We start from the raw sequence: 14,950 nt of genomic DNA on the forward strand, positions 1-14,950 counted from the left end.
GTGCCACTGCATCACCTCCAACTTACAGTCACCCTGTGAATGAGGACCCTTCCAAATGTCCTGTCCTTGGCTGGCCTGCTCAGCACTTGTAACCTTGAGGCCGTGGCCTCCTTCGTGCAGTCAAGCCATCTCATATTTGGTCTTCCTTTTCCTCTTCTCCCTTTGAGTTCCCCCAGCATGATGACCTTCTCCAGTTAATTAGCAATGCTATATGGGGAAAATACAAGTTGCACTCCCAGACATGTACAGCGTACCAGCCTGAGAGAGAGCGCTGTCATGGAGTGGCTGCCAATGGACATGCTCTTTACAAATTGCCGTGACTACTCTGCACCTGAATTCAGTAGCTGGTCCATAATACTCCTTACTGGGAGGATGTGTACTCTGGAAAAATGTCGACACTATTAAGGGATTGCCTGAATAATGTAGAAGGGAAAGCAGGATTTTGCCGGTTAGCCATTCCTGCCCCCACTTGCCTTTGGTGTCTGTAAGGCCTATACGTTTAGAAACTGTTCAGGTGGAGGCTCAGGAAATGACCTGTTCCAGGGTTCCCTGTGATTGTGAGCTCACAGCCTACATGCATACAGATTGATTGCATGCGGGCGCTTTCAGACAGCCTGTCAAGATAGGGCCAGCAGGAGCCACCTCAGTCCACCCTGTACATGCGCCTCGAGAACAACTGAACACTGGTATTTAGTCACAGACACATCTATAAACAAGCAGCTGAAAGGGGAGGGAAACATCATCAAATTGAGGCAACACAATTGATCTCTCCAGACAGTTATTTTGATCCAGCAGAGCAAATTTTGATCTGCAAAAAGGAAATTCAGTTGTTAACGTGGAGGATAAGTAGGTAAGAGGATCAGAAGCTCACAGCATGTTGAGAGGGAAGAAGGCCATGCCTCAACCCCAGGGCTCATCCATCGTAATCGGTGATGCTCCCCAAGAGAATACACCAAGACTGTTCCTGGGAAGAGGATCGGTGCTTGACAGACATTAATTTGCCATAAACGCCGGCATTCAGACCCAATAATGCAGTGCTTGGTTGCTTTTTCTCAGGATCTCAGGTTCTTCCATTTCCTATTCCAGGCCTTCCTCCATATTGTCTCTCAGAGGGCAATGGAAAGGAGGAGGTGATCTTTTCTGTTTCATCCATCAAATGGGCGGTAAGACACACATTAGCCCAGGAACTGAGTATCCCAAGATCTGTGTTGCCTCAGTCCCCCATTATGCTGTCCAATCCGAAAAGGGGTTCAGGCCTAGCCTGTAACTGGTTAGTGTTGTGCCGATTCCTCCAAGGCTGGAAGTGCTAAGAAACAAAACGTGTCAGTCTGTCATTTGGAATGATCAAATGCGCGCGCGCACACACACACGCACACACCCACAACGCAATTTAGAGAGCAACGCTTTTAAAAAGGTGACAATTTCATCACATGGTTACTGTACATTGCTGTCCTTAGGGTCACTGGGGTTGGTGAGTCTTTAAAAACATTTTTCCCCATCCAGTGTGGTCCCCTGGAACTAAATCACCCTCAATGAGATATATAGATATATAGATATAGAGAGAGATATATATAGATAGATATATGCTTTAAAAAAAATATCAGCAGCAAGGTTCTCTGGAAATAGATTCTGTTTGATGTAGCTAGTCTGTCTTTTCAGTTTTGCCCTCTTTCACAGCAGCCTCTGAAGTTTTCCGCAGGGGGGCTTTCTCCGAGTTGGCGTGTCCTTGGCCGGATTCTGCTGCTCCACCATTTTTGTGTGCTGTGTGTTTTTCCAAGTAGTTCAGCATTTCACTGAGAACAGTTTGGAAAGTGCTTAGGGCAGCACATATTGCAGGAGTTCCAAAGCCATGAGTGATCAAACTGTAAAGCGGGGAGAAAAGGGAGGATATATTGAAGGGTTCACTGTATGCAGATGTTCACTTTCCTGAAATGGAACTCATCCCCACTAAAATAATTATTACCTTTGAGGGAGAATATGAATATCATCTCTGCCTGCCTGTCTGCCTGCCTGCCTGCCCATCATCATCATCATCATCCATCCATCCATCTCCAGGGCAGATAATACTTCCAAAGCTGACTTTCTGGCTGAAGGACTAGGGGTGAAGCATACGGCAGCAGCAAGATCTTCAGAAGGCGTAAACCAGTGCAACTTCATGCACCGCAAACAGTATGCGTTGGATTCTACTTACTTAAGATGCTGCCACTCCATTTCCCATAGGGATGCAATGTGATGATTAATAGGACTGTGTACTGGGATGATGACAAATAAGGCTTCCTCCCTCCCCCCAAAGCAACAAAGCTACTGCAGCTCTTCCCACTCCTTTGCCCATGGGAAACACCACAACATGGCTGCTATGGCCGTCCAGAGAACCTCTGGACTGTATTGGCGTCCATCCTGGACATGTTCACTGGGAGGAGCAGTGGTGAGGCAGCGGCATTTCCCACAGCAGTCACAATATGTGGAAGTGCTCTCAGGCCCAAAAGACTTTTGGGGCAGTTTGAAAGCAGGAAAGGTCCTGTAGATTTTTCTTGTCTTTCATGGTCAATAGCAGATTTGGGAGGCACACTGAAAGTCACTGTCATCAGAACAAAGACGTGGGCGCAATGGATTAAGCGCTCTCTTCCAAAATATCACACCCCTGATCCAAACTGCATTGAAACATGAAAATGACACTAGATCAACTGCAGAGCTTCAGTGTGAATCAAAGTCTGGGTTGCCAACTTTTTCTGGCAGGGCTGTAGCATCCTAGTGGCTGCCAGGGAGGCAGAAATCAGAGTGGCATATTCCCTGGCATGGCAATTCAGTGTTGGAGAAGCTTTCTGTGTGCAGTGTTGCTAAGCAGAGGAGCACAACTGGGGGAGGTGGGGAGTTGGCCACCCTCTCAACTGCTCAAAGCTGCTTGAGAAATTCCAGTTCAGGACTGCTCCTGTCTGTGGCTTCCCATTGCCCTTCTCCCTTGCTGTGGGCCTCCCTGTACAGTTCTGCATTGCAACCCCCTTCTTGCAAGTTCACTTTTCAGATCTTGCAAGGAGAAAAGCCATCAGACTGGGGGTGGGGGTGGATTTGGAGCAAAAGTAACAGAGGGGAAAGATTAACAAGCAAACATGGGTGCAGGGTCCAGTTAGCGCCTTCTCTGCTATGGAGGCACATGCACCTCCCTTCCACCACCACCGAACAGTTGCTGAGTGGGGAAAAGGCCATGGCTTGGACCACCTAATTCAAGTCCTTTACCTGAACAGGTGCCATCTAGTGGTCTAGTCGGGAAAGACATGTCAAGCACTGCCATTCTTTCTGACAGCTTTGCTCCCCTGCAACCAAGTGCTTGCTTGTGTGGCAGGGAGAAGGAGTGGGACACGTCTCTCTCGAATGACCAGGCCAGTCTCCCTGAAAGGATCGCTGTCTTTTGTTCCACCTGTAACTGGACAGCCCTGGTGTGTGTGTATGTGTGTGTGTGAGAGAGAGAGTGAAATGGCCAGCTGCTCCAGGCACCCCAGCACAATGACATCCTTTATGACAGAGCATCATAAAGAGCGTCCCCGTGTCTTGGTAGGTATGGCAACAATTTCTACCCTCCATGGGCCAGTTTTGTACCCAGCCCCTGATGAGAAGATAGGAAAGGTTTCCTCTTCAGAACAGAAATGGCTCTGACTCAGTGCTCATCACTGGCTTAGCTTGGCGGCACTGGCACCTTTTTTGCTTGGGTGGCCTGAGCGGAAACGGATCCAGTTTTCCCTGGCAGGCCAGTCATCACTCAGAGCACCATCAGTTGATGCCACTGCATACGTAGCAAAGCACTGGGGTTAGGGGAAAGTTTCAGCACACAAGGCAATGTTTAGAGGTCTGCATCTTCAGGGTATAGGTTAGCAGGGACAGGCCTTCAAGAGTATTCTCTCAATACCCCCTTTCAGCTGCACTGGCCCTCCGTTGAAGTCTGGACCTGATTCAAAGTGCCATATAAAGCCCTAACTGGTTTGGGGTCAGGTTATTTGAAGGAACACCTCATCCTGTATGTACCTAAGATAATATTTTGGGGTTCCTCTTAGGGAGCTCCATCTAATGGAAGTAAGGAGGGTGGCAATGAGAAGAAAGGGCTTTTTGGTTGTGGCACCCTATTTACAGAATGAGTTCCCCAAAGAGGTATGCCTGGTGCCCATTCTTTTTTCTTTTTGGCGTCAGGTGAAACCTTGCTTCTTTTCCAGGTATTTTAACAGCTAATCACTAGTTTTAATATTGTATTTTATTATATATTACTGCTGTGCTTATGTGATAATTTGACTACAGTTGCTGTGGGCTTGTTGTTATTGTGCTTGTTTTATTGGTTTTATTGTGCAATTGTTTTATTCTTAATGGGTGGTGTTGTTTTGCCTATATGTTCTTTGACTTTGTTAACCACCCAGAAAGCCTTTTGACTGTTGGGCAGTATAAAAATGAAATAGATAGATAGATAAATACAATAAAATGGCAAAACCCAGCTAAAACTAACATGTATTTATCGTGGTTCCTGTTTGTAAATCTTATAATAACTGTAATCACATTTTCAGGAGGGGCAGAGATGCAAGTCTGTTGCACCGAAAACATAAAGGAGTCTTGGGCACCCAAGAGCAGGCGTGCTGAAGCCCTGTTAGCGCAAGGGCCAACGTCCATGTGGAGAAGCTCTTGGGAGCAGGACTCAGTGGGGCACATGGCCAGAGGCACAAGGTGCAAGGCCAAAACGCCAACATTACTGGATCCTTCCGCTTAAAGCTCTCACTGGCAATACTTAAAAGAGTTCAGAGAGGCTTTTAGAATGGGGAAGAACTGCACGAAAGATGGGAAGGTGCAGGACACCGGGGTCAAGGGAAGGGCTGGTGCCGAGAGAAGGGTCTGTGGCCTCCCGCAGCATGGCTGAGCAACCTTGCAGAGCCAGCCTGGGGCACCAGGCCCGAGTTTAGAAGCTGCCAAACAGAGAAAGGGGGATGCTGCTCGCAAGCAGAATGGATGCACCGCCGGGGACAGAGGCTTCTCTAGATCATTTAAAACAGTAGCCGCACAGTACGAGGAAGCGGGGAGGTGGGCAGAAGAACAGCTGAGGCCAGTCTAAACTGCAGACCTTCACAGACCACCCCTGGTGGGAAACAGGGTGGCGGTGGCGGCCATGCTGGTAGCCCTTCTTCCCTGCCTGAGGAGCACTCCTGCTGTGCAGACGGAGTGGCTGAGTGGCACCGCAGGCCTTGTGCTTAGTTGGAACGAGTTTTTTACCCTGTCGGCGTGATGCGGACATCACCATTTCTGGGGGGAAAGCATCTAGTCCCGTATCACGAATGAGTGCTCCGAGATCCTTGGGAGGGGAGGGCGTGCGTTGCACCAATGCTCCCCAGTCATTCTGCGGTGCTGCACATGCGACTATGCCTAGCAGGGAAGCCTCTGCCGTGTTTTAATCATACCCTTTCATCTCTGTGAACGCAGCCAAACAGGCTCCAAGCCTTGGACTCTCCTTTGCCAGCACCACCACGTCTTCCACACCCCAGCCCAGCCCTCCACCCCCAGGCTGACGGAGCCCAGTCCTACCGCGATGGAAATAGCTTCCTTCTTTGTGGGAGGAGGGGGAGGAGGAGAGGAAGACACCATCTGTCTATCGTCAGTTCTTCACATGGCCAAGTCTGGTTATTTCTCGCAGCAGAAGTTGCTATCAAATATTTACAACATGCTGAGGCTGAATGATCGTCACGTTTCTCTGCTATGCCCTGCTTATTACAGAAGTATCAAACTCCATGGGCGGCCCAGATGACCCCAAAACTGACTACCCATGAGCCCCACATATTTTCTAAAAAGGTAACTTGTGTTCTTCTCCTCAGCCCACAACTTGTTCAAGGTGCCCCTCTGAAGGTGAAGTGACACTTCTCATGTCTGAATACCCCAAGGCTTCATAGTAATCCATACAGACATGCATTGGTGACACATACCTTATTTTGTGCTCTTGAATGCAACTCTGGTGTTAAATCAACACACTGTCCAAACTCACATGTGGGCCTCGCTTCCTGTAATCGCTGGCCCACCGCCCAGTTATGTGCCACCCTCTTCCCAAGGATCAGTTGCCAGTGTACTGCATACCCTCTCCCGCACCAGGGTGGACGGGACAGACCTCCGTGTGTGGCAGCTCAAGTCTGGAAGGTCCACACGCGTCGGAACCTCAATCACGCAAGGTCCCAGCTCCTGTGGAAACCTATGTGCACACGGGTCTGTGGACACGGACTTCCCTGGCTCAGGTGCCCGTGCCTAGTGAGTGGGTGCTGGGGGTGAGACCCCAGGGAACACACTCTGGAGAGGTGGTCAAGGGGGTGGTCCCAGTGCTCCATTAGACGTGTGAAGTGGCTGCTATACTTCCAAATGCTCGTGCGGTGGGCGCATGGATTTTATAACCTATAAACAGACCTCTTTGGTTTTAGGATGCTGTTTAACATCATGTTAAACTGATGCTGGCAAGCAGAGTTGGTTCTGGTGGAAGCTTGGAGAATGCTCTCAGGCTTAGTGACTATACCTGTAGTGATCCCTATGCTACCTGTGCCATTAGAATTCACAAAAGTATGATTAAATGCTATGGAAAAGGTTTGTGATCACTTCAGAGCTGAGGTTAGGCTTGTTTTGCAGCATATTGTAGTATGATAATTTGGAAAAATATGATGCACAGCATGAGTCATGGGAGGTAAATATGTAATGTTTTTTGTTTCAATAAAATAATAAAATTTACTGTAAGCTGTCCTGAGATGCTAGTGGTGGATGGATTAGAAAAGCTTTTAATAAATAAATAAATAAATAAATGCCTCTACCGGATTTTCAAATTAACCCTTCATTTTTTTCTATTGTTCTGCTTTGGGTACAATGTGAAGCACCAGCCATATTTGTTTACCTACAGCTACCCTTCCGGTCAGCCATATTGATGCAACCGATGCTCACGAGTGCAGGCTCTCTTGTGATTCTGTTGGGGTTGGGCTGCTTGACAGGGAATGGCTCTTTAGATGCACTGGTGAACATGGCGCCTAGCAGTCTTGCCTTTTCTACTTCCATATGCTGTGTCACACACACACTCTGCTTCCTTCGTTTAACTTCCTGGCAGAGCTGTAGAAGAGGAAATCTACTTCTGTCTTGGACCACTAGAGGGCATGTCATGGTTCACGTACTGCAAAGCCGACATGGGAACTGGTAAACTGAAAGGGGCGACTGATGCAAGGTGTGCTTCCATTGCCGCCTAGCCTTCGTGTGCCTGGGGGCGAATTGTCATGAATTCAGATTTCTTGATAGAACCCTGCATATTCAACTGGAGAGGTTTTCATCAAAGATGCATGCCAATTATGCAAACCTGGAAATGGTTTAATCAATTTATTATTTACTTATTTTGAACATGTGGATCTCGCTTCAAAGAGCTCAAGGCATTCTACAATAATAAGTTATATATAGTGAAAGAAAAGTGCCGGTATCAGCAGGGGGGGGAAACCCCCAAACTGCAACAAAAAATACAAAGCAGCTATCAAAACAGCTAGGCATCTTTGAGTAGTAAAAGTAATTAATATTAAAATAAAATCAGAACAGGAGCTTGGAAACCATCATGGTCCCAAAGACCTCCTAAATTGGAATATTTTAGCTCTTGCTGGATAGCCATTCAGGAGGAGAAAAAATGGCCCTCCCTCTTTGGAACCCCAGGGCTTAGGGGCAGCAATTTTATGGCTTTCCAGTTTAAGTCCTGGACTAATAACTGTGCAAGAAGCACAACAAACAAACAAAGCCAGTTCCTGAGAGCTGCACAATCCTTGAGATGTCATCCCAGGGCCAGACTCTTAAGCCTTGGGAACAAAGAGCTGTGCAGACTCTGAGTGGGTCCACAAGGACTAAGCCTGAGAACATTCTCCAACAAGCACCCGTTTTATGCCACATGCAACCTCCACTCCACATCACAAATAACTGGTAAGAGTTCAGTTCCTAGTTCCAACCAATCCTGCTCCTAAAGTCTTGGTCCTTGCTAGTGTAAGCAATCTCTCCCCCAGCTTCCGTAAAGGAAGACCATTGACACTGAAAACGTTCACCAGCACCTCAAAGCTTCATCTCTCTTCCTTTGTAAGAGCCTAAGAAAGGACTCCAAAAGCCATACCTGAAGTGAGTTAGATGTCTCTGGATGTCGAGGTCTAATATTGGAGTAGGTCTTGAGGAACCCAGGGGTGATCTGTCTTGGCTGAGCAGGTCCTGGAATTCTTTACATATCTGCCTACAAGAGAAATGGATGTGTAATTGTCAAGGCTGCATATCAGGTCTGCTGGGAAGACACTCTTACACCATATGATGTATTAGCAAAGCAATGGCATTGGAATCCATACACAAAATCTTACTATACAGCATTCTGGCATTACACCAGAGGTGGCCACATGTCATACGTGTGGATGTGCACATGCCACGTCTATTGTGACAGTATTCCAGGGGACAGAACTCTTTTCATGTCCGAAGCTTGGCCCTCACTTAGCCCAGGGCTGAGCAACGGGGGGCCCTCCAGATTTTGCTTGCCTGTAAGGCCCATCGGTCCCAGCCAGCCCAAGCCCATGGGGAGGGGCACTGCTGCCTAAGAGCATCTCAGGAGCCACGCTTTGGTCTCTCCTGTTCCAGGGACTATCCTATTCATGATGTGATTTTTTAAAATTTCCGATGGGCTGATGCTGCTGCAAGCATTTTATAGATAGACAAATCCCCCTACAGCATGGTCTCACCTGCCTTTTTCATGGTAGATTTATGCAGGTTTTGCGGGGGCCACAAAACTGGACTTCTGAAAGCCCATCACTCCTTTCACAAGGTGCTCTCTCGGTACCTGTGTGAATTTCACCTATGTGCTTCATTTTACCTTATGAACAATAGCTCCCATGTGAGCCTGCCTCCTGATAAGATCTATGGAGAGGCTCTTCACATCTTTTCAGTAGTAGAGGTACAACAGGTTGGAAGTAGGAGAAGGCCTTCTCCATGGCTGTACCTAGTCACAGATTGTGAGACCCTGGGACAAAGATTAATTTGTTCTCCTGCATTTTTGTGGCATAATTAAAATGCTTCCATTTCAGCAGATATCTGACCTTTTTCACTAACATGATTATTGTAGTGATCCCTTGTTTTAACTGTCTGAATTTTTGTGTTGAAACTTTTAATGGTATTTTCTATTATTTTATTACCTTGTGAACCAAGGTATTTTGGCCCTGCCCATTTGGTCTGCAGCCCCCCCTCTTTTGACTTCAGCTTTCCCCCCACAACGCCAGAATGTAGCTACCAAGAACTTCTCTCAAATGAAATTTGGCCCTCCGGTCAAAAGACTTTTTGACCACTACTCTATAGCATACAACTAACAGAAATGACAACCACAAATCCAATGATTGTCCCAATATTTGCTCAGCTGCAGTCTATTGCACATGTTGGGAATTTGTTAGGACTTTCAAGAGTTTAAAAAAATCTGATGGGTGGGTGTTTCCCAATAGATTCCAAGCTCAGTATGCTTGTGAGCAAGGCATGTATGCTTTTCTGAAATGACACCCGTTCGTAAACATTGTATGGGAAATGAAAAATGGTAGTTGGTGCATTTGCTCACAATGTAGAAATATGAATGATCTTTCTGAATGGATCAAGACCACAGATCTGCCTAGACCTGTGCTATGCTGCAATAGTGTGGACTTTCCCTACCATGTATCCTGAGCGTTTCATAAGCAGAGATATCTTGCCACTGGTTCCATTTTTAGCTCACATGACAAATAGCTATAGGAAGACAGGCAGTCCTAAGCCCCATGCACTTGCCTAACATCAAATTTTAGGTATGTCCTGTGGTGATCAGCAAAACCCAGTGCAGACTCATGATCAATATGGAATGCAATGCAAGAATCCTATGGTCAGCATAGCTCAATTGCTCACAGAACACAGAATACCAAAATTAATTATCTAAAATATCCTGGCCATGCCCGAGTGCTTCTGTAGGAAGCATACTGACACTTCATGTGTGAAAGTGTTCTTCAGTTTGTGTGCCTGCCAAACTTCCCTTCCTCCTTCCCATGTAGGAGCTTGGATTACAGACCACACATGAGTTCCTATCAAGTGAATTTCAGCATGTCAAAAAGGGCGAAAAACTAGCTTCATATATGCATAGAGGGAGTCTGACATGGTGGCCAATGGCTGGCCAAGAAGCTGATCTTGGGCTGTGGTGAGCAGCTTGATGGACATGTTCTTGCATGATGTGGCTGCTGTGAAGAAGGCAAGTTCCATGTTGGGCATGACTGAGAAAGGGAGCAGAAAGAAAACTGCCAGGGTCGCCACGGCCCTCTGCAGATGCACGCAGAGACTGGCTCCTGGAACGCTGGGCCCAGTGCCACACCTCAGAACAAAATGGTGTAAAGAAGAGCAGGAAAGGACGACCAGAATGACCAAGGGGCTGCAGCAACTCCCCTCTGAGGAAAAGTTACAATGGTCAAAGGCTGTTTCGCTTAGCAAAAAGCGAATAAATGTGGTGGGGGGACATGACAGAGTTTGTGCGGCCCAGAGGAAGCATTTTGGAGGGCAGGGACCCAGGGTCATCCAGTGAAGCTGAGTGGCAAGAAGCCCCAGGAATCTCTTCTTCACACAGCATACTGTTAAACTATGGCAACGTCCAGCTGCAAGGGGGGATTAGATACACTTATGCCAGAGGAGGCGATCACTCGCTGGCTCCTCCTCCCAGTGGCTGAATACTGATTCCTCTTTACGTCTGTTGCTGGCAAGTACAAGCAGGGAGATGCTATTAATTCCACATACTGGCTGTGGGCTTTGCATGAACTTTGTGGGAACAGAATCCCGGGCCAGATCTGGGCTTTGTCTGATCCAGTGCAGCCCCCCTTACGTCCTTAAAGTGGGGTAGAATAATTTTCTTTGCTTCCAAGTGCTTGCCCCTTAACAGCATGCCAAAAGTAGATTATTTTACTCAAAAGGGAAGTTATTTTCCAACTAGATAGGCCATGAGCTGATTTAACATGAAAGCAAGTACTTGTTTTATTATTTTGGTATTTAGTGTGTCAACTCCTTACTCCCAGAAGCTATAATGAAAATCACTAGAATGAGTAAGCCTAGAGTAATTTTCATCCAATCTTTTTTCTCCAATAGCGACTTATGTGAAGTCCTGTCACTCTTGGCGGGAAGGGGTCACTTTGAAAAGGCACACTGATGTGTGTGCGTGCGCGCGAGAGAGAGCATGCAGATGTGTGAACGGGTCTATGTTAGTCTTAGTTAAATGCTTTAAGATTCTGTTTGGTCTTTAGAAAGCTGTCAGAGTAATTGTTTTTTATGGCTCCTTTGGGAAGAGAAAGGGCTTCATCAGGCCTATTTGCCTCTGGTATGTTTGTGTGCATTATAGAACTTCTGATTGTAATGACTGTGTGCAGGCTAATAAAAGTGGCGGCTTGTTTCCTTCCATTTAAAGCCAGTTGTGTGATTTCTGGACCATTGCATGCTGATATAGCCAAAGGGGATTCTTTGAAGTGGGGTGACACATCAAGCAGGACAGAGGTTTCCTCTTCAAGGAAGCAGAAAGCTCACTACTTTCATGGGAGCCTTTGATCTTGTACAACTTATCTGCAGTCACCTGAGTCTTGTCACCAGGAGCCACGTCATGGCCATAGAGGATGTCAAAGAGGCATTGGGGATGGAGCCATCAACCCACAGAGACCGAGGACCTTGCTCGCTGCCCCAGACATGAAGAAATGCATGGGGCCGATGAATCCAGAGACAAGGCTGGCTGGAGTACTTTTGATTAAGCCCCACATGGTCCCATAGCATCTCAAAGTCAACAGAAAAAAGTCTAGCTGAGATCATGTACCTGAACTTCATTATTTGCGCTGAAAACATTGCTACTACTGATTCTGGTGCAGCCTTTTACAATAGACTGGTTTAGGAAGACAGCCCTTGGTTCTGTTACATGTGGGGGAATTTCTTGGATATTGAATTCCTCCTGAGAGACTCTGCATTAGTTCACAAGTTACAATAAGCTACCCTAGGTTAATTGGTGCGTGAGTCTCCAAGAGGCATGTTTGCCACCACTGTGCATGCACCAGCTGATGGAGGGGTGCACTGTAGCTTCTTGTGCCATGAAAATCTGCCTGTCAGGACATATTTGAGGTTAGGTAAAGGTAAAGGTTTCCCCTTGACATTAAGTCCAGTCATGCCTGACTCCAGGGGGCAATGCTCATCTCCGTTTCCTGGCCGAGGGAACCAGCGTTTGTCCGCAGACAGTCTCCATGGTCATGTGGCCACCATGACTAAACACTGAGGTGCACAGAACGCTGTCACCTTCCCAACAAAGTGGTGCCTTTTTATCTACTTGCATTTGCATGCTTTTGAACTGCAAGGTTGGCAGGAGCTGGGACGGAGCAACGGGAACTCACCCCGTTGTGCAGATTCGAACCGGCAACCTTTTGATCAAGCAGCCCAGCTGCACAGCGGTTTAAACCACTGCACCTGTCTAATCTGAGAACTTGCAGCACATGCCAAAGGGTGAGAGGCAAGGGCTCTTGCCATGTGGCTTTTTTCCTTGGATGAACTGCTGGAGATGCCATGCAGCTTCTCCCATCAACAGTGCAGGACTTTGAAATTAGACCCTTGGTGGGGATGTGTTCCCATCACTGGGCCTTAATATGTGCTTATGGGGAGGATCCAGGTCCAAGTGAGGGCATCTTAGGGGAACCGCGTCAGCACAGAGACAGGTGGACTTAGATAATGGTGATGGAAGGAGGACCAGCCAGGTGCAGGGGTGTGTGGGGGAGGGTGGGGGGATGGCCCAGCCAGTTAACGGCAGTGTCAAGTTCTGGCCCTCCTTCATACCAGGTTCGATGGTAGCACTATCAGGCTGCCCTCGAGTCTCTGGCTGCTTCTTTTAAGTGCCAGATTGCTGCAGAACAAGCCATTGCTTTTCACATTCATAATCTAATAGGAGATAAGGCAGCTGACCTGGCATGTATAACTGCGGCCTCAGTGGGTGAATAGGGAGGACTTGGTCTTTCCCACTTGCACCCACCTGGGTATTTGTTCAGAATCAGGGTAGATTTGAGGGCTTGCTGGGTGGGTGTGTTGCTCTGCTCTATAAGGATTTGATCTGTCCCTGCAGGCTCCCTGTCTGCCTGACCACCAGCCAGGAGCACTTGCATCTCATGTTGGGCCAGCAGGGCAGTTTAGGGATTCTGTTGGTGTACTTCCCACCCTCCTGCTCAATGGACTCCCTACCTGAACTGATGGAGGTGCTCTCAGCTGTTGAGGTCCCCTAGATCATTGGCTCTGGGGGATGCCAACTTTCATGCTGAAAGCACCTTGTCTGGGCTGCTTGGAACTTCATGGTGTTCATTCTCTGGGCTCTGTTTTTGCAAGTGTAGATGGAGCTGATGGTCTGAAGGTGGGGGACCCTTTATCATGGTCAGATCACTGCCAGTTGAGCTTTACACTGACAACAGGTGTTTGCCTCTGCAAGGCTGGGTTGGGGAGCCATTAAGATGGCCTGTTGCTGGAGGCTAATGGATCCAGAGGGGCTCTAGGTTGTTTCCTCCCTGATATGACTAGTGGCCCTGCCAAAACTCTGCTCAATTTCTGGAACAAGACATTCCTTGGGCAATTGAAATGATCACTCCTGAGTGCCCTCCGTGTAGCAGAGCAGGAATGGCCCTGCGGTATACTCCAGAGCAGAGAGTGAAGAAACCAAGTAGCAAGTGACTTGAGTGCAAATGGAAGAAAATCACTGGTGCATGCAATCAATTAGTATGCGTCTAAAGTCAGGAATACCTAGGGTGGTAAGGCGTGGCAAAGAAATAACATCTTACTGCCTCTGTTTAGCCTTCTATGTGCTGCCCAGTGGAGCTTTCCAGGTTGCCCGGGGCCTGCTGTCAGCTGGCCCCAAAGTCACAGGAGACCTATCTGAGGCCCACTTTAACTTATTTCCTGGGCATGTCCAGGAAAAGAAAAATCTCTTGCAACCACTAAGACTTAGATTCTAGAGCTATGGCAGTTGCATCAAGTGAGGTACCCCGAGCACAGACTAATCCAGTTTCATTGGTTGAGTTGGTACAGCTTGAAGATGTTGACAAGGTGCTCAGACTGCTTTGCGTCACTGCCTCCATATTGGATCCTTGCCCCTCTTGACTTATTCAATAACAGTGGGGAGGAAACAGCTGGCTGGGCCAGGGAGGGGACAAATTTCTCCCTGAGAGGGGGAAAGGTCCCACACCCCTGGAAAGAGATTGTGGTGAGGTCACGCCTGAAGAAACCCTCCCTGAAGCCAGAAAATCCTAACAACTTCAGGCTGGTGGCAAATGTTCCTTTCCTGGGCAAGGTCCTTGAGCAAGTGGTAGCCATCAAGCTCCAGAAGCTCTTGGGTGAATTTGAGAATCTGGATCCATTTCAGTCAGGGTTCAGTCTGGGTTCTGGCATGGAAACACTTTCGTTGTTCTATGTGATGACTTACATCGGGAAAGTGGTCCCATCACCATCTTGGGAAAGAGATATTATGACCCTGTTGATACTCTGGGATCTCGTAGAGGCTTTTGTTGTCATTGGACATGGCACCCTTTGGTGGGTGGTTCCTCTGACCAGAAGGAGGGGGCTCAATCTGTTCTGAATGGGGTTGCACTCTTCCTGAAGGAGCAGGTTCACAGCTTGGAGGCTCTTTCTGATCCATTTTGATCAATTGTCAGGTGGCATAAGTGACACAGATTGCCTTCTATCAGCTCTGGCTGGTGGCCCGGCTATGCCCCTATCTGGACAAGGATACCCTGATTTCAGTAATCTATGTTCTGGTGCAATGTAAAATAGATTACTGAAGTTAACTCTACATGGGGTGGCCCTTGAAGACTATTCAGAAGTCTTGTGCAAAATGCGGCAGCTAAATTATATATAAATGCGGCAGCTATATATCTGGCTATAGCTGGGCCAGAAGATCTGAGCATAT

General features: G+C 47.6%; 1 protein-coding gene across 1 annotated transcript in view; it reads right to left on the minus strand.

Annotated features, from left to right (window-relative positions):
- Positions 1–1,642: 1,642 nt before the first annotated feature.
- TFAP2D (transcription factor AP-2 delta) overlaps positions 1,643–14,950 on the minus strand; it is a 48,167-nt gene continuing 34,859 nt past the window's right edge. Inside the window, exons 7-8 of the mRNA XM_044419000.1 lie at positions 8,126–8,239; positions 1,643–1,862 (exon numbers count right to left, since the gene is read on the minus strand). Of these exons, the coding sequence (XP_044274935.1) occupies positions 1,643–1,862; positions 8,126–8,239 (334 nt within the window). The remainder of the gene's footprint in view (positions 1,863–8,125; positions 8,240–14,950) is intronic.

This window comes from Varanus komodoensis, unplaced genomic scaffold (genome assembly GCF_004798865.1).
Source record: "Varanus komodoensis strain SLA01 unplaced genomic scaffold, ASM479886v1 scaffold97, whole genome shotgun sequence".
Taxonomy (NCBI): Eukaryota; Metazoa; Chordata; class Lepidosauria; order Squamata; family Varanidae; genus Varanus; species Varanus komodoensis.